The following is a 20,176-nucleotide window of genomic DNA, read 5'->3' on the forward strand; positions in this document are numbered from 1 at the left end:
CCCACTCCCCTAAAGATGTTTCATCACAGGATAAAGGTGATCTGCCAGAAAATGCCCCCTGTAGAACAAAAGCACAATCGCACCACCATACTCTAGGGGTCAAGTATTAGGCCTGGACCTTTCTCTTTGTGTACACCACACATGCCTTTGCCTGTTTGTCAAGGATATAGAGAAGCATGACTCATCTTATCACAGCACTTTCCCACATCCCTGTAGACCAGTACCTTGGTTGTTGCACCACTGAACTCTCAAATGTGGATTCATCTGTGTTATATCTTTCTCTGTGTAACTGTTGATAGACTATTCTAGGCTGACACAGTCTGATCACATCTCACTTTGATGCCTTTCCCATAGATCCAAGTGGAGATGTTGCTGTAGTCACTGTTCTTTTAGTTGAAAGACAAACCAGGTAAGCAGACTTTGTGAATAGCATCAGTGCCCCAACACTGAACCCTTCTTCAATGATCTTAATCCAAAATCAAAATTAACTGGGTCCTCTTTGCATTTTTATATGTGCCACAGAGAACGATGTTGCAAATGCTGTGTGAGAGATTGTCCACCTTTCCAAATTAAAGGACTTGTAGTTCAAACACACAGGGAGGGAGGATGGGGAGTGAATTTAGGTTCTCCAACTTAATGATTTATCCTAAAAAATTAAACTAAACATTTGTACACCAATCTTAATGCAATGAAAGCAAGAATATTTATTCCTGTGTGGGGTTTCTCTGAGCTCCAAACAAACAGCACAAATCCAGAGTGTGTCAGGTTTTATCGTCCTTATCTGTAGTTTTTCCGGTTTCTCTCTATGTGGGAGAGAAGTGAGAGGGTTGTTGGCTGGATGCAGGAGAGGCAGATGTAAGCCTCATGCTTGCTCACTACAGAAATTAGATATATCAGAAGAGACAATACCTATTAGTAGAATCAATGTTCATAGGATTTGCAGGAAATAAAAAGCAGATGAAGACGAGTTAAAAGTTCAAATAAAGTTAAAGTACATTTTGCCTCAATGAGCTTTTTGGTGTAAGTGTGGTTGCAAAGCATTGTGTCCATTTTTCTTTCTAAACAGCAGCATGATGGTCCACTAGGCCCATAGAGCTCTGGTTATAGCACTACAATTTGTAGGGTATGTAATGAATGTTACAGGCAGCGATCTGTACTGATCATGCAACCATGCAACATTTAATTTCTATAGTTGTTGCCTTCTTCCCTCTCTTCCCACTGCTCCCTTTTTTACAGAGAATTGTTTGTTCTAAAACACCAATACAGACAGCAGTCTTCCTCTTTCTTCTTGCTACAACGCATGAATGTCTGCAGGCATAGAACATCCACAAAATCAGACCAGAAGTGGTTTGACAAGTCAGTGCCACACCACACCAACAGCATAACACAGTGCCTGGGAACATCACATCCTGTCAAACAGTGTGTTACTACTAACGGAACTCAAAAGGGTGAGTAAGGCAGAGTCTTGAGCGTTCACTTGATACACATCGAAAGTGACACAAATCTTGCCTCCACAATAGTGTCATGGTGAAGCCAACACACAATAACATTCAATGCTCTGATCTGTGCTGCGTGGCACCGCTGTAGCTTCCTCCTTCATGGATTCATTCATTACTTCACATAATATGTTTGTTGCTCATGCAGGGATTTTATTAGCAGCTCATAGTTTACTTCCCATCAAACAGGATGTTCTCACTGTAACTACTGATTCCTACATTTGAAACAGTTAAAAATAGCAACAAAAACATTCAATGATGCTGGCCTGTCAGACAAAAGAGATCATATTTGGAGCAGAAGTTTAATCTATTAGCTTGCCATATAATGTATTAATTATATTATATATTATTATATTTATATGTGCAAGTGTTCAACTGTGGCTGTAAAAAATAATTAACAAAATGAAATATTTACACAATTTAAAGGTCTCATGATTACAATAAAAGTTATTCTCTTTCAGATGTACAATAGCTGATACAGAAATTAATTGTGATGAATTAAATGTTTAGTTGTGTTTGGTAGATGGTTCATGCCTTGAGAGTAAGCAGTGTTTGATTTTGACTCATGTTGACTCTGTACTTTGCATGGAAATCATTAAGTTTCACCCCCTTCCCATGATATTGAATGAGAATGAGGATATTTATCGGGCCCCTGATCGTCTGAGCCTGAAGATGTGGAATTGATTGCCAGGGTCTCCTTGAATCTTTGTTATTGATTATGTGCACCAACCTGACGAGCCTAGCCTTGATGGTGCATTTAGTGATGACAGAAAATCATTTCATATGAAGCTGGAAGGTGGCTTTACTGAATGTTGTTGCAGATTTGGAGACTTCTCCCACATGTTTGCCATACTGGATCGGATTTGACTACAGGGTACATGTTCGGGGATATGTGGAAAGCTCAAATAATTAACTATCCACACCATTAACTATGGTCTGATGATGATTTTTTTAATTTACTAAAAATGTGTAGACTGCAACTTTGAGTCCGTTATAACATTTAACTCCACGTTACAGTATGAAAATAAGTTTTCTAAAGTACTGTATAGTAGATTAAATAGTTAAAAGTAAGGGTGACCCAACTGTTTTGTTTATAAAAGCCACAGATGAAACAGTTGAGACTGTCATTAATATGAAGAAACAGGTAAAATAGTTATTGAAACCCAATAAATACAGTTCTAGTTCAAATACAATAAACAGAATAAAGAATAAACACTTCTCCTAACGCTTGAAATAGTTAACATAAACTATTGTTTACACGCTATTGCTAGTGAGTAAATAGCTGATTAAAACTGAAGAAAGTAAAGAAAGAAACATGTTTGAAATAGAAAAAGTAATAAAGACTTCAAATGTTTAGCTATGATGAATAAGCTGTTTAAATGATCTGAATCTGATTGACTAAAAATAATGGTTACACAATAGAGAACACTGACTGAAGTGAAAGATGTTGAAATTATAGTTAAATGTATGGATAAAAAGTTAAAAACTACTAATGTGAACTTGACTTAATTAGACAACTAAAAAGTATTTAGTTTACAATCCATTCATAACTTGTATGGAGTGTAACGAACAGTGTAAATCAAGGGCTACTACCTCAGTAGATCTGATACAGCTGTGGGTAAACAGCAGATAAAAGAGCATGTGAACTATTGCTCCAAGTACATTTCTAACTGTAGCAGCTGTAAAACAGATCCAGGATTTGTTGGACAGTAGCAAAAAGTACATTTGGATTCCCTTCTTGTGTTGATACTCAAGGACTGCATAGATAAATCATTGAGGCTGCAGGTAAATTTCAGACACAACTTCATTGACTGATCTGTGCTGACAGACTGAAAGACATCAGTGCTTCCCACAGCAGACATGAGTACCAGAACAGACAGACAGACAGACAGAGAGACAGACAGACCAGAGCTTGCAGTTCTCCCTGTTCTGAGCAGACCGTCTCAGCCCTGGTCACATTACCTCAGCCTGAACAGAGTTTGTCGCCCTGTCATTCTCCTCTACTGGGATCTATCCCTGTCTCAGTCTATGCTGGGAGACATCTGTCAACACGTGTAACGCACTCCAGGAACAAAACTAAAGCTTGTGCCATGTGGGAGTTAGCTATCAGTGCCAATACATCTCAACCTACACAGAGAAACGAGGTGGGTGATAAGGAAGAAAGAGAGAGAGAGACAATAGGAAGGAAGAAAACACTGCTTTGTTACACGATGTAGTTCTTTAGAGCTGATTCACAACAAAATGAGCCATAAACTACTACAAATCCCATAATCCTGATTTCATTCAAATCCTTTAAGACATTTAATGAATGATATCATTATAGGTGTTTAAGGATTTAAGGTTCGTAGAGGATAAACATAATTTCCATAATTTGATGCAGATTAATATGAATACATGCTGACACTATGTAGTATAATCAGCGGTGTATTAAGAAGCACAACAGCTACTGTACGATTTCCATACTGATTTTCTTAAACGGAAATGGTGCCATAACTTTAGTAATGTCAAAATCAGGTCTCAGTGGTCTCTGCATGTATTCAGAATTTAACTGTTTATTTTCACTATTTAAAACAGTCACAGATATTCAGAAATATGAATGTGAATGCACACAGAGTACAAAAAACAAGCCTATAAACGTCTCCATGCTCATATTTACTCATTAGAGGAGGCATGACTGATGACTCCCCCTAGGGTAATGTTCTCTGCGTCCAAGTTAAACTTCAGTTTCTTTAATTTGTGTATTTATTTAATAAGTACAGTCAAGTATGGGATTGAAAAGATGTAAGTGAGAAAATTGTACTACTCAGAGCTTTTTTTCTTTCCTTTTTTTTTATTGAGACTTGAATGAATTTTGACCTTTGCTTCACGACAGATCTTGAATGGAAAAAATGAATTCAGTGTTGTTACTGTTTCACAGCCTGACTATTTGACACATTACATAACACCTGCATTACCTAACTATGATCAGCTACATATGGAAAAATGTCTTTGTTCAAATGCAATTAGGAAATCTATTCTAAAAAGATGTAATATCAACGTTAAACTTTGATGAGCATGAATATTTTGCACTCTTTTGAACTCAATCAATGGCTTCAAATACATTTTTATTCAACAAAATCTGTCCTGCATAATTACTCATAACCAAATTAGCTTAGCACATTAGTAACATTAGTAATAATGATGTGAAAACATACTATACTTGTTAAGACTCTTCATTGTAGATCTCATGTGTGTTAGTTTGTTGAACCTGCATATGAAATCAGCAATAAACTCTCTCAGCAAAGCTAATAAAGCTCTGTTTGGACTAGAGCATTGATCTTCACTGCTGCTGCCACAGAGTGATTTTGATAAATGACTTTATTACGTGTTTGGATGTTGAGGGAAGATGCTTTTCTGCTGCCCAGTACATTAGTTCTTTGTCTTTACAGATTGATGTCAGCAGACTTCACCCAGGGCGAACAGAGTGCTACACTGACTGGCTCCATACAGGATAAGAAACGCCTCCACCATTTTTCTACACCCAAGGAAATTGTCTGTCCCAGAGTGATTCCTCTGGGCTCAGTGGACTAGGCTATTTTAAGAATAAGCACTTTGTGCACCTTCTGGCTTCTGGAGGTTCGATGGGTTAGGACACTGTCCCAAACAAGGTGGCAGGTAGAGCACACATGACAGCAGCTGTCTGTCCTACTCAATAGCCTGGACTCTCTTTCTGACACTGACACTGAATCTCTAGGGAATCAATAAACCTGCACATGAAGTTTTCCTGTATGGGGTGGTTCTCCAATGTGTTTGATCCTCCAACCAACAAGCAGTCAACATTTCCTGTCTGCTCTATAGCCCCCTGCATACTCATCACGTCCAAACTAACTAACACTGTCTGTGCTCTCTAGGATAACACATAGAAGTATTTTTCTGATATGAATCTCTTTGATCACATGAGGATTACACAAAGAAAAGATCGTAGTTTGGGATGAAACAAGTGTATTGTTAAGATCAAGTGTCATTTGCTGCCCTTGTTAGAATAATAACTGTTAGAAAGGACTGTGGTTATGTACTTAAGAAGCTGAAAACAGCAGTCTTCCACCCTCCTCTCTATGTGGACTGGACTGAACTACAACATTGTTTCACTCCTGACGTATCCCTACAACATAAAGCAGCAATATTTTCTTTTTCTGGTCGTGACAGTCTCTACACAACAGCTAATAAATATAAAAATTCCTAAACAAATAGCTGCAGCACCATCAGCAGAGTAAAGCTCTGGGTGCAAAGATCTGAAGTACAGCTTAAAACAACAATGTCAACATCCTATAGTTTCGCAGCTATAATATTTACCAAGTGTGACTATTCATTTAGCGTCTTAGCATGATAACATGTACCAATTAACACCAAACAAAACTAAGTATAACTAGTGCTGATGTAGCTGTAATTTATCAAAGTTATTACATTCATCAACCTCATGTGGTGCTACAAGAAATGTCAGAGGATTAGAAGTCGTTATGATTCATCCTCCAGAGGCCATGAACGTCTGCTCAGAATTTAGTGGAAATCCAGTCATCGGTTATTGAGATATTTCAATATCTATAGCTTAATGCTATGAGCCTTGGTAATAAAATACCATTTGAATCACTCACGTGTTACAAAAACAAGCTTGAACAGTATAGTGTTGAACAGCACAGTATGTTTACGCCACCACACTGATACACTGATTAATATTTTTCACGATATGAAACTGACTCAGATCAGATCAGATGTTGAGTATTTGGTCTCTTCTCGACTTTTGGCTTATTACAGAGAAAATACTTTAACTTCTCCCCAGGGAGTGCTCTCTTCTCCAACAAATCTCATGCTAATACGATCAGGCCCCCAGGTAGAGCCCAGCCAGAAGCTGGAATCAGACACAGGGTTTGTCATTGATGACTCAGACAGTCCCTCAAGCCCAACACAATTTGGCGCACAGGACAGCAGCCATTGCTCTACCTCAGCATATTCATGCAGCGTGTGCTCAGAATATTAAACACACAGTCAACAGGAGCGAGTTTGGTAGTCCTGTATGTTAATTTGCAATGATTTCTGAGGCCACACACCCTTTCTGCCATGTAGGAACCTCTCCATCAGGAATAAATAAGGGTCTAAAAGGCAAGCAAGGAAATCCTGATGTAATAAATGAGAGGTATGTCCTGCACAAACCTCTCTGAACAGCTACAGCAGGAGCAAGTCAGGAGAGCGCTATAAGTTTCTGACACAACCTATACTGTGGAGCAGGGTGGGATGGGGTGGGGATTCAACAGGCCAGTATGTATGAATAATTCAGCCAAGCTATGGCTGTTCTTAATAGGATTCTTGTTCTGTATGCCGAGGGTTCAGTCAATTAAATTTGCATTCCAAAGACGATTTTTCCTGCTGTCCAGATTCCTTAATGGATGATTTCTAAACTTGTTGAATCATTCACCACCGTATGTATGGATCTCCGTAAATCCTCATGTGTCTGTGTGCCCCTAACAATAGGAGAGAACGCATTAAATGCTAAAGGCAATGAATTATAAATCTCCAGCTAAAAGCAGCTGGACACTTTTTGTTTTATTGTGAATGTCAGCTGCATTTTTAGTCTCGGAGATGACATGTCTTTTTGCATATGTGTGCACATTTTTGTGTCTCTCGCAATCAATTTCACAGCATTAAAGACCCAGAAGCAATGAAACAAAACTAAGCTGGTCCAAAAAAAGAAATCCATTATTGTGGCTGACCTGAATTATAGTTGATGGTCATATTATTTTTTATGCATTATTATAATTGTCATCGTTTATATAATATTTTTATGAATAGTTAATGCAGCACATATTATATGTACTATGTGCAGCACATATACATATGGGAAATCCTGCAGTTATGCATTATTTAGAATTTTACAAACACAATTTTTCCTAATTAAAAGGTAATAGTTTGCATAATATTTTATAAACAAGGCAAAAATGTAAAACTTTATATCAGTGACACTGGAGTTATATGATCTGTGGTTTTCAGCAAAATTACTTGAGCATTTTGTTTGGGGTGTATCTGTGATGATCAAGACTAAAGATGTGACACACTGTGGGACATTTATCAGCACAGCTAACAAAAAAAATACATAAAACTAAATTTCTCACAGCAGATGTTTACTTGTCAAACACTGGTCAAACTTATAAAACCCTGATGTGTGTTCTCCCAAAGCCCCAACACTGTGAGTGGTGCAGAGCTATGATTAAGGTCTTTAATTACACTGTGCATCGTCACAAACAACTTTAACCCATTGTGTGTTTTCACAGTAAATTTATACTTGGTGCCATCAATGTAGTATTTCGAACAGTAGAAAATGTCCCAGGAAGCACTTTAGCACCATCTACTGGTTTCAAAATATATCAAGCATTGACAAATTAATAACCCCAAATGAATTTTAAGTTTTTATGAGTAATTTCTTTCATTCTTTCATATAGAAGTTTGTCATTAGGCTTGAAAAATGGAAATATACTGACATGCAGTTTTTTCTGGAGACAACTTTAATTAACTTTAATGAGGTTCTCACAATGCTTTCTATTATGATGGCTAAAATTAAATCCCCAATTTACTGATTTTGTTTGAGCCATTAATTATAAATTATCTCATATGACAGATAGATTCTCTTTGCATTCATCTGAATGTTATTTTTCAGCTTTCACACAACCAAAAAGATAATATAAAAGTTCTAAAGTGTAAAACTCTTGGTGTGTTGTTAAAAAGTCTTCTTACATAAGTGTATTCTTCTTGTGCAGAGCAAACTCAATAAGTGGTTTGACAAAGTGTTTTTTGTCAATAGACGTAGCTCTAGTCTACACCTCCAAACTAACTTAACGAATTCCAATTAATCTGTTTGAGGTTAGCAGCCAAAGGGTTCACAAACTTTTTGTATTTGCACTATGAGGTTTTTATAGTTGTTCTCAATAAAGACATAAAAGATCAGAATATTTTTGTGTTATTACTTTGCCACACATTATATTTGTTAATACTCTTGACTTCAGAAGATCAGATCATATATATCATATATTTATGCCAAATTAATGCAGAAAACTTTTAAATTCTGTTATTCATATATTAGAATAATATTCAATTGTTATGTCAAAAAAAGGTTACAGACATTTAATGTCAGGTTGTGAAAGAAAAGCTTGAATGATCAGTCTTTCAGGACTCTTTCCTCATGTCGAGACTGACAGCTGCTGTTTCCAAGGTCAGGATTAACAAGAATGAACGAGCAAAATCTGAAATCCCAATATCTTTCAAGTTGGCGCAACACTGTGCTGGTACGTTACTCGTATTTAGTGAGAATACGTGTACTTAATTATTTTTCACTTCTGCCTCTGAGTTATATTTAAATAGGTGTGTCTGCCCATGGTTGTAAACGTGTAGTTAAAAGGTTATATGTGCAGGAATATCTATCATAGTATGTTACTAATACACAGGGTAACACATTTTAGGGTCTTACTGTAAACGTGTAGTTTACATTGAACATCTTTCTTCTTAATAATAAAGCTGCAAATTAGGTTCAAACTACATTAGATGATGAGTAAGCCCACATCAAAGAGAAACAAACTACTTTATACCAGCTCTGACTGAAACTATACTGTTTTCCTTGAGTACAAAGCTAGCCTTTGCTGACTTTATTGGCACACTGGGCTTAATTAACTTGAAGTGGAGTGTTTACTGTGAGACAACTGGCTTCTTTTTGCTTTTGATGAATGATTGATGCCCCTCGGGGCTGAAGCAGCAAATGAGAGCATGCAAAAGGTCTAATACTCCCTTGACTAACAGAGAAAATGACAAAATAAACATGATGCGCAGACATGTTTCAGAGTGATGGGATTAGGTGTGTGTCAACGATAAAACATGCAACTAGTTACCTTCTAATCTTCACTCAGTGATCAGATAATAAAGCTGAATAAACACGGCTTTCTCACTGTGTTGTGATACATTAATCAGCTCAAGAGGAATCCTCCTAAGATCTAAGACAACCTGAATCTGAAGAGTTGTGAGGTGACTAAAATAATTAGAAGTAAAGACCGGTTTCTTTCCCTGTGTTTGTGTGACAGTCATTCAACTCAAGGTCCAATTATTTCATGTATTTTAACTAGACTGCTCTGTATGTTTTGTATGAGATTTGGATATAGTCCCTTTAGGCCTCTAAAATATTCTGACAAGAAAAAATCAGTGTTTGTTTACTGCCCTTCTTCACACACAATATTCAATGTGTGACAAGGAGGTCACAAGTAGATGGTGTTTTGCTTTAAAGGGACAAGCAGAGGAGGCAGAAGATAGTCAGGTATGGGTGCAGGCAGGTACTTGCCTAAAAAAACAAGTCCACTACAAGAAAAACTACCACTTCAAATTCTTTACTCAGGTTGAGGTACTAAGTAAATGTCCTCAAGGTACTTCACTGAGAAATAAATTTGATTAAATAAAGGAATTAAACATTATTCAACTCGATGCAGTTGATGTCCAACATGTGCATACTAAAAGTTACAGACATCTAAAATGTTCAGGCCTTGTTATGTTTGATTATTGTACTGGCTACAAACCACAAAGGTGTCAACCACAGATCTATTGATGACAGAGATGTTCCCGTTGACCATTGTGTGTTTCATATCAAGGTTCAGTTTGTCCTACACGCGGTTATTTTACCACAAGATACAATGTCAGTACAGAGTGTCCCAGGCAATCTTGATATGCAGCTCTAACCATGTCAAAACAAGCCAGTGGAAACGCGCCGACTTCCAGTTTCGGTTTCTTATCATTAACTACTACACACTGCACTTCTGTTTTTAACAAATTTGCGTTTCATCTGGCTTATGTTCATTATCGAGACAGCAGGGGTTACAACAACCTTATCTTGTGTAATGGGCAGAACCACTCAGACCAAGCCACAAAGAGGTGTTACCAAGTCTGGCCTTACACTGTAGTCATTTACTGGCAGATGGAGGAAGTGAGTCATCTTGCCAAGTCAATGTGAACAATAGCATGGTGTCATATTAATAACCACAAACAGAAGTGCTTATGAAGCAGCTACGCCCCTCGCTTTTTAATCCACTGTGAAAGCCTCACAAAAACAGAATGAGATCATGAAATAAAGTGTAAACTGTATCAGATTTTACAATTCTCTGGAGACAAGTCAATGAAAACCTGTAATAAATAGGTTAATATATTGTCCTTCTGTGCTACAGAACAGGTCAGGTGATCGTTATTAAGATTAGAAATTAGCTTCATGAATATCCATTTCAAATTTAATGGAAATGTTGACATTAGTTTTTTAAAGCTCTTCATAATGTGCAGAAATCATCTCAAGACTCTGATGAATCTGAACATGGCAGATTTGACTGTAGAGTAAAAGACTTATCTGGATTTTCAAGTTTAACAATAGCTCATCTTGTTGACATAGAAAAATTGTGATGTAATGACTTCATGTTCAGGAAAACCTGATCTGGTTTCTTCTGAATTTTCTTTGTAATTGTTTGTTGGCCTCTCAAACCTACATGTTTAAAAAGAAATATTTTATATCCAATAACTAAATCCAGTCCAACATGGTCTGAAAGACTTAGTTGAAGTTGGGAGTAGATGTGCAAATATAAATGGGTGGTGTGCAGGTGTTCCTGGTGATTGATGAGCACATGATGTATCCTGTCACTGTCACGTGTACACAACAAGTCAGAAGATTATTCAATTCAAACTTTATTAAGGACGCAGCTCTTACAGAGGACCATAGCACACAGACACTAAATGAGATTCCACACTGATCAGAAAAGATTAATATACAAACTCCAGTAAACTGAAGGAGCTCAGTTCAGGATTAGTCGAAGCTAAAATAAAACTGTGGAGTTAGATAACCTGTCTATTCAGGTACATCAGCATCACCTTACAGAGCAAGAGCTTCATACTGTCATCACTGTCAAACCCCATAATTTATGCCAAAATAAAAAAAAAAAAGATACCGAATACAGACCAGGATTCCCTGCTTTGATTATAATTTCTTAAATGTTCTTAAATAAATTTACATGAATTTTCATTCATTTCAAAATAATCAATAATTTTCAGTGTCTTAACGTATGATGGGTTATTTATCTTTAAAAAAAACACTTAAATTGTTAATAATTTGTGAAAGTGTTGGCACTGGTCGGTTTCTTATTTCTAATTTCTGCAGTTACCTTTTACAATTTAAAATCATCTTAATCTAAATTCATCTAAATTCAACTCCAATGAGCAAGATAAAATAAAACAAGTAAAGAAAAAGATATGTACTATGAAAGTTTTACAGAACAAGTCTAATTTTAGTGTTCCCCATAAACATTAAACAAATACACAACACCACAATAATTTGCATCAAGAAGCTACAACATAAAACATCCTCTGTCCTTAGACTCTCAAACTGAATAATAAAAAACACAAACATTGACAACATTAGTTCAATATTCTCAGATTTACCTACTCTGCTGAAGTCTGAATGGAAATGCAAAGGTGAGAGGGTGGTAATGTGTTCCCAGATTTACCTGTCTTAATGTGACTGTAGTCTCAGTGTCTGGGGGACATATAAAAAACAATAATACAAGTATTGAGTTTTTTTGCCCCATGGTTCTAAAGCAGGTTAATTCGGCCCCGTTAAAAGTGGAAAAACCCCAGTTCTAAACAGAGCTTCCTGTTCAGATGTCGGCAGTCCTTCATTTCTTCCACCAGATCTCCAAATAACATGAGAACAACCCCCAACAGGCGCTTTGTACCTGATGTTCCCGTCTGTTGCGACATGTTCACGGGTTTTCAGCCCGTGACGTCGGCAGGGTGGGATGATGACGTCTGAGACAGCCCCCGTATAAAACGCAGGCCCCACATGACGTAGACGAGTAGTCAGCATTCTTTCGCTAGTGTAGCCGGTAGCTACCACATCCGAGCGTCGGTTTCCCCTTTTTAAACCATAACCTTATTGGTTTCGACACGACGTCTTCGGTTTTCTACTCTTTTCTGTCTTTATTTTTTCACCCCTCGTCTACAACACAATATTTACGCTGACGTTCCTCTTTTAAAGGTAAGATGTCGGTGTTTTCTCGGCTAATGTTAGCTAACCGATAGGAAGTAGCTTTTTGGCTCTATTGTCGTAAAATGTAAAAATAAGTAAAATACTCCTGGGTTTAAAGTTTAGCCTTAGTTGATCGTGTTCGCATAGATGAGCTCTGTCACGATGGTTTCACTTTCGGGTAAATGTTCTTCTGAGAGTTGTTTACAGCTTGTTAGCTGTTAGCTTACCGGCGGCCTACAGAACAAAAGCCTCAAGATGTCGCTGTGAGGACTTCCGGTGTTCGAACAAAGACCTCATAAAATCAGCTGATTTTCTTCTTGTTTAACATCAAACTCCCTTTTGTATCTCAAGTCGCATCGATTTCGTTGTATCGTATAATATAATCAAACAGAGACGGTCTACATACACGTTTCTATGTGTGGTTTTTAATAGTTTTTCTTTGTGAACGATCTTATCATTAGTGGATAATTAACCAAATCTAGAGTAGATGACTGATTTAATTCGTAACTTTTGATCTTATTGTTGATCCAACGTTGGATTTGGAGATTTCTATCAACGCTTCAGGTTTAAATCAGTTTTTCTTCCTCGGATGGCGTTTCCTGTATCGCTAGTGTGGTTAACTTAGCTTTAGGCTTTAGGTGAGATGAGGTCAGTTGTACTTGAGTAATATTGACTAAATCATCATAATTATATCATCATCATCATCATGACTGTCGGATCAGGTCTGTTTAGAGGTCAGATTAACGAAATGACAAACAAAGCGCCTGACACACGTCGATATCGCTGCCACCGTGGTGTGCTAGCCTAGCATTGTCCCAGCTTCCCACACGTGTTGGGAGCTCATGTGCTCAACAGTTTTCCTGAAAACAGTAAATAAAAGTTAATCATACAGTCATATATTGTTATCCAATGGCTGATGGTCCTAAAATGAGGATATTCCTTTTTAAATGGCATTGACATATTAAGTATTCAGTGTATTAAGTAGATTTGTTTTGCAAGGCCACAAAACACTATTTTTATTTTTTTATTTTTTTGTCATATACTCTTTTAATATTTTTTTATACTTTAGTTATATAGTTTTATACTTCTCGAGTTTTCTTCCAGGCCTCTGACCTTACACCATATATAAATGGATTTCTTTTTATTAGATCTACCCATCTGCAGTTCTTGCTATTAATAGGAATTATTGCTCTATATCAACAAAAATAGATGCACACCCCATTCTTTCCTACAGTCTATGATCTATGGTTAGTTAGGTTTGACTCTGTAAACAATGCAAAAGCCATGTCAATATGTTTTTGATTCTGATTGTCTAATTTATTGCTATATCTTTGGCTCTACTTCCAGAACGCTCTTTTCCTGCCCTTCTACCAGAACTTTATTCTTTTCGGATTTTTTTTGTCAAGCCGCCAAAGTGGAGAGTGTCATTGCACCAGGGGGTCCTTCTCGTTTCAGGTATTAAAAGTTACCCTTCAGCACTTTCTATTTATTCTGAAAACCTTAAACATCTCACATAAAGGCTAGGCTAACATTTATACATTTATAGTGAAATCCTTCTCCTTTTTTGTATCACAGCGTAGGGGGAGGAGGTGGGGGTGCACCTCAGCACTATCCCAAGACTGTTGGCAACAGGTGATTAATTTTTTTTTCCCTAGATTTTTTTTTTTTTTTAACATTAGTCATTAATATTTATTACATTTTAAATCTGTAAGCCTAATAATGCATAGACCAGTTACTCTTTATTCTGAACAGTGTATGAGATTGTACTGCATCATTGCCAAGCTGAGTAGATTACTGTTTTCCTGATAAGGCTTCTAATTTAATTATTTTTTTTATAATTTTTAAAATTAGTATTCTAAACTTTTTGCCTTTGACCCACTTTTATGTACCGTATGACTCAAACTTGATAGATCAGTGGTTGACACAGATAATGTCAGCAGTTTTCAAAACAAAAGGAGTGAGATTTTTCAGATTAGATTCTCATTGACAGGAATTCTTTATCATGTATAAAAGTGTCTTTGTTTAGCCAAAACCAGAAATGATGTCTTCAGTAGATTAATTGATGAAAATAATTGCAATAATATTTTGATACAAGAGCTGACAGCATGCAAACTCAAGATGTGCTCTAACATGTGCTGCTTATCAATTGTAACCAAAGAATTTTTTCCTCCTCAATTATCACTTCTCTTGATAACTAACATTTATTTGGTAATCAAACCATAATTTGGTAATCTTACTATAAGGTAAAACATGGCCTTTGTAACTCAACCACCATGGATCTGGGTTAGGTGCCTGTGACATACAGTTCTTCCCTGAATTTGTATATATTTTTTTGTATTATAACAATTTTGTGTCCTTCACAGCGAGTCCCTGGGGAAAACCCCAGGTTCTAGCGTTCAGAGATGGGTACCTTCTCGGAGCACTAGACGAGATGCCAACTCCTCCAACGAGAAAGGGCAAAATGATGCAATCTTCAGAAAAGTGAGAAGGTATGTTTCCATTTAGTCGGTCTACTTCAGTTACACAAATCATGTAAACTATATCATCTAAATGAACTGGGAACAGAATGTGCTGTTGGAGATGTGAATTATGTTGCTGGCGTTTTGTCTTGAGAGTGAATTTATTGACCTTTTATCCATCTTCCTCTTTATTAGCATACTTAATAAGCTGACTCCTGAGAAGTTTGACAAACTATGCCTGGAACTCCTCAATGTGGGTGTAGATTCAAAACTTGTCTTAAAAGGAATCATCTTGTTGGTGAGTATTTGTTAACTGTACTCTTTTTCCTATAACCTGTTAAAGTGGACATTTGACTTATTAATTTTTTTTCTCTTCAGATTGTTGACAAAGCCCTCGAAGAGCCCAAGTATAGCCAGTTATACGCTCAACTATGTCTCCGCTTGGCAGAAGATGCACCAAACTTTGAAGCCACATCAACGGAAAATCAAGCATCACAAAAACAGAATACTGTAAGATTTCGTTAACTATACATAACACTGAGCTTCCTTCAGGGATTATCTATCTGAATTTTGATTTGGCAATTCTATTTTACAGACCTTCAGAAGGCTTCTGATTTCTAAACTTCAAGATGAGTTTGAGAACCGTGCCAGAAATGTCGAAAGTAAGTGATTTAAATTTTTTTACTAACCGTCATCTACAAAATGCAATTTAACCATATTTTAACTTTCTTCTTTCCTGTCGTAGTCTTTGACAAACATGACCGCCCACTCACCTCTGAGGAGGAGGAGCAGCGTGCAGTTGCAAAGATCAAGATGTTGGGCAACATCAAATTTATCGGTGAACTCGGCAAACTCAACCTCATCCACGAATCTATCCTTCATAAGTGCATCAAAACAGTAAGTATGGTGATTTGCATGAGAACGTAACCCTATGCAAATATTGCTCATTAAACAATGTCGAGAGTTAAATGTCACCTCAAGAAAGTGGATTAAAGTGTTATTTCTTTAGCTTTTGGAGAAGAAGAAGAGAGTCCAACTTAAAGATATGGGTGAAGATTTGGAATGCCTCTGTGAGATAATGAAAACAGTGGGACCTAAACTTGATCATGACAAGGCTAAGGTCAGTATCTCGAACACAACAGAAAAAATGTCTTGTCTTTAAGTCCTGTTGCTCAATTTAGTAATGGATGAATTCTTCTTTCAGTCTCTGGTGGATCAGTACTTCAGCCGCATGCAGTCCTTAACGAACAACAAGGAGCTGCCAGCGAGGATTCGTTTCCTCCTGCAAAACACGGTGGAGCTGCGCAGAAACAACTGGGTTCCTCGCAAAGCTTACGTTGACAACGGGCCAAAGACGATCAACCAAGTTCGTCAGGATGCAGTAAAGGTGGGTCTGTCCTTCTACTGTGAGCCGTTTAAGAGTTATTGCTATTAAACACTGAGTGGTATTTAGTAGTATATGGTCTGTCTGTAGCCTTCAATTTTTCTGAATCGTTTATTGTCTTCTGCAGGATCTGGGTGTTTTTATTCCACCTCCAACTGATGGAATGAGAAATGACTTCTTCATGGAAAACTCTTTCTTGCCAACAAAGATCAAGTATGACAGGGAAACTCTTGGTGGGCTGGCTGACATGTTTGGACAAATGCCTGGTATGTCTCAGTTGCATTTTTATTTTTTTATTTTTTTTTTCTCCTCCCTCCAGTAAAACAGATGGTTGCACTACTTCCTTGACACATTAGAGACTTGGAATTTCTATCATTGTTTGTCTTGTTTGGTAGGAAGTGGCATTGGTACAGGTCCAGGAGTCATTCAAGACCACTACTCCCCTACTATGGGGCGTCATCGGACAAACCCACTCTTCAATGGCCATGTTGGAAATGGTAACATTTCACACCAGCCTCAGTTTGAAGGAGGAAGCAAGCCTTTCTTAAAACCAAACCAGGTACGTGCACCTGCATATGTATTGTAGTTCTGTGTTTTTGTAGTGTAACTCTATAGTCATGAGTAATATTTATTCTGCACCATCTTTCAAAGGGGCAAAGTTCGCCTGTTTTCAACCACAAACAGAATCACTCAGGGCAGATGCAGTCGAAGGACATGGCTCCACGATTCAGCAAGAAAGGAAAACTCAATGCAGATGAGGTACTGTTCCAATTATACATTAAATACAAATCAAGCAGTGTCAAATAGTGTAACCTCGAAGGAAAAGGACAAAAACACTTGCTGTCTTTTACTTTTCAGATCAGTCTTAGGCCAGCGCAGTCCTTCATCTTGAGTAAGAAACAAGTACCAAAGCTGCAGCCACAAATGACTATGATTCCTCCAAGTGCCCAAGGTTTACTAGGACAGGTAATATTATACATTGAAAACAAATGTTGAACTGATTGTACTTGGCGGTTCCAGCAAACTCTGACTCATCTGGCTGTTTTTGTGCAGTCTCCACAGCTTGGTTTGAAGAACAATCCTCCTCCAATTCAGGAAAAACCTGCAAAGTCCACTAAAAAAGCTCCTCCTACAAAGGAAGAACTGCAAAAAATGACAGTAAGCACCTCACTGTTCACTGACATCCTACCTGCTCAATCTACTTGGCCGAGCATACCGTAACTGATAACTTGTCATTTTAGGAGACCTTGGTGGCAGACTACCTGAACAACAAAAACATCAATGATGCAGTGAACACTGTGAGGGAGATGAAGGCTCCCAAGCACTTTTTGTCTGAGATGCTGAACAAGATCGTGGTTTATTCCCTTGATCATTCAGATGAGGATAAGGAACATGCAAGCAACCTGATCCATGGACTTTGTACAGAAGGTCTTGTCACTAGTGAAAACCTGATGCAGGTTTGTGTAACACGTTTTTAAATGTATTAATATAAAACACTTTTACTATTTAAAAATGAATGTTATAAGTGTTTAACAACACTTTATGTTTAAAATAGGCTTTTCTGAGTGTTCTGGACCAGTGTCCCAAGATTGAGGAGGAAGTCCCACTGGTGAAGTCGTATCTGGCACAGTTTGCAGCACGAGCGATCATCACTGACCTGATCAGCATTGCAGATCTTGCCCATCAGCTGGAGAATGGTGCACATTTCCCACTTTTCCTGCTCTGTCTGCAGCAGCTGGTCAGACTGAAGGACCGTGAGTGGCTGACCGACTTGTTCCAGCAGAGCAAAGTAAACATGCAGAAGATGCTACCTGGTACGTCCAAATCCAGCCTGTTTACACCAGTCCAATCGTTGTGCTCCCTAAACATTTGTTTCTAAATGTTTTATATTTATAATCCTGCAGAAATTGACCAGAACAAGGACAGAATGCTGGAGATTCTGGAGGGCAAGGGTCTGAGCTTCTTGTTTCCACTGATGAAACTGGAGAAAGAGCTGCTGAAGCAGATCAAAGTAGACCCCTCACCACAGTCCATCTACAAGTGGATCAAGGACAACATCTCTCCCAAACTGCACACTGACAAGGGCTTCGTCAACATCCTTATGACCAGGTACGCCCGCTGGCACGGTGTTTCTCGTGAACCTTTGCTTGGTATTCTATAGGTATTTATAAGTATTGTCTTGTCTAACAGCTTCTTGCAGTACATTGCTTATGAAATAAACCCTGACGATGACGAAGAGCAGCTTGCTGCACCTAGTAAGGAACAGCTTGATGAAGAGAAGCAGCTGCTGGTGTCTTTCAAACCAGTAATGCAGAAGTTCCTGCACGATCACATTGACCTGCAAGTCGGTGCTCTGTATGCCCTGCAGGTCCACTGCAATACCAAGGCTTTCCCCAAAGGTACGTCTAAGTGGCAGCCTCAGTCGTTTTTGTGAACATGAGGGATAAAAGTTATCAGAAGTCTAATTGTTCTACTTTCCAGGGATGTTGCTGCGCTACTTTGTGAATTTCTATGACATGGAAATAATCGAAGAAGAAGCCTTCCTTTCATGGAAAGAGGACATCACCCAAGAGTATCCAGGAAAGGGAAAAGCATTATTTCAGGTAATTCATTCTCCATCGCTGACAAATCTTTTCTGAATAGTTTTCCAACCATGTGCATCTGAGCTAAGTGTTTACACGTGCCTCTGGTATCCCGATTGTGATCAACTATCTCAGATATGTGCGTGTAAACATGTCATGGTTCTTGTCTAACGGCTCTAGAATTTGAAGCGCCTTTGTGCTGTACTCTGTATTGTGACTCAGCCTAATGCTTGTTACATTGCAGGTGAACCAGTGGCTGACATGGCTCGAGACGGCAGAAGAGGAGGAGTCGGAAGATGAAGAGTATTGAGGAAAACACCCAAAGTCATGTGTTGTCAGAATGCAAAGTTGTATTTTTTTGTTTGTTTTATTTACTAGTTAACTCCTTCTTTCTTGCTTTCCAGCCACGGTTACAGTTTATTCCACTATAATTTCAGATCAAGCCAGCATCACCAACACCTGACTGTATTTATGCTTTCCTTATTAGTTTCAAATCTTATTTGAGGTCCTACAGCAGATGTTTTATACACTTCAACACCATGTTCTTTAACAGTAGGCAGTATTTGGCAGGAAAATGTACCAGCACCTAAACCTGACCCATTACCTGAACATCTGGTGGTGACACCAAGTGCTGCCATTACTATTTACACTGTTTACAAAAGAGAAAAGGCTCTGACATTTCAAAAGAGACTTTCCTCACTGTTTTAGCTGCGTTGGTTAATCAGTTTTTGTTTTGTTTTTGATGCACTTTGCTCAACATCGTGAGTCGTTGCAATAGTAACATACTTTTCCTTGATTTGTTAAAACAATCCTAAGTTGCAGTCGACACCTGCAATGATTATAATGGTTTCTTGTGCTGAAAGCAGAACGTTTGTGGATTTGAAATCCACAGTAATGGCCTGTTTTTATTTGCACAATTTCACCGACCTTTACTTTAATGAATCAAGAGCTTTTTTTATGTATGAAACATTTGTGCTGTTGGGAATGAATCTGTGTGGCCTTTTTAATTTATCAGTTTATGGATATACCTCTAATGTAACTCGGACTATACTTGAATGTCTCTGTTAACATTGAGACAGCCAAAGCTTAGTTTGCTGTGCTACCATTGTTCACCACCATGTAAAGATAACTTTAAATTCAATTTGCCATATTTGTCAACATTTTTAAAATTTTTTTAATCTTCATGAAAT

General features: G+C 37.8%; 1 protein-coding gene across 1 annotated transcript; it reads left to right on the top strand.

Moving 5' to 3' along the window:
- Window positions 1-13,910: 13,910 nt before the first annotated feature.
- On the top strand, window positions 13,911-20,136 carry LOC113174108 (eukaryotic translation initiation factor 4 gamma 2). Its single transcript, XM_026377807.1, has 19 exons — window positions 13,911-14,016; window positions 14,925-15,050; window positions 15,216-15,318; window positions 15,399-15,530; window positions 15,616-15,682; window positions 15,766-15,917; window positions 16,030-16,140; window positions 16,225-16,407; window positions 16,532-16,670; window positions 16,800-16,963; window positions 17,056-17,163; window positions 17,263-17,370; window positions 17,458-17,562; window positions 17,646-17,861; window positions 17,960-18,218; window positions 18,309-18,513; window positions 18,595-18,803; window positions 18,886-19,007; window positions 19,231-20,136. Exons 6-19 carry the CDS (start codon window positions 15,834-15,836, stop codon window positions 19,294-19,296), a joined length of 2,079 nt encoding a protein of 692 aa, XP_026233592.1. The 5' UTR covers window positions 13,911-14,016; window positions 14,925-15,050; window positions 15,216-15,318; window positions 15,399-15,530; window positions 15,616-15,682; window positions 15,766-15,833; the 3' UTR covers window positions 19,297-20,136.
- The last annotated feature ends 40 nt before the right edge of the window (window positions 20,137-20,176 follow it).

The sequence above is a fragment of the Anabas testudineus genome, chromosome 3 (assembly GCF_900324465.2).
Source record: "Anabas testudineus chromosome 3, fAnaTes1.2, whole genome shotgun sequence".
Classification (NCBI taxonomy): Eukaryota; Metazoa; Chordata; class Actinopteri; order Anabantiformes; family Anabantidae; genus Anabas; species Anabas testudineus.

Coding starts and splice junctions, on each gene's coding strand:
- LOC113174108 (XM_026377807.1), top strand. CDS start 15,834: ATGTTGGGCAACATCAAATTTATCGGTGAACTCGGCAAACTCAACCTC. Junction 15,918..16,029: donor TTCATAAGTGCATCAAAACA/GTAAGTATGGTG, acceptor TTATTTCTTTAG/CTTTTGGAGAAGAAGAAGAG. Junction 17,862..17,959: donor CTAGTGAAAACCTGATGCAG/GTTTGTGTAACA, acceptor TGTTTAAAATAG/GCTTTTCTGAGTGTTCTGGA.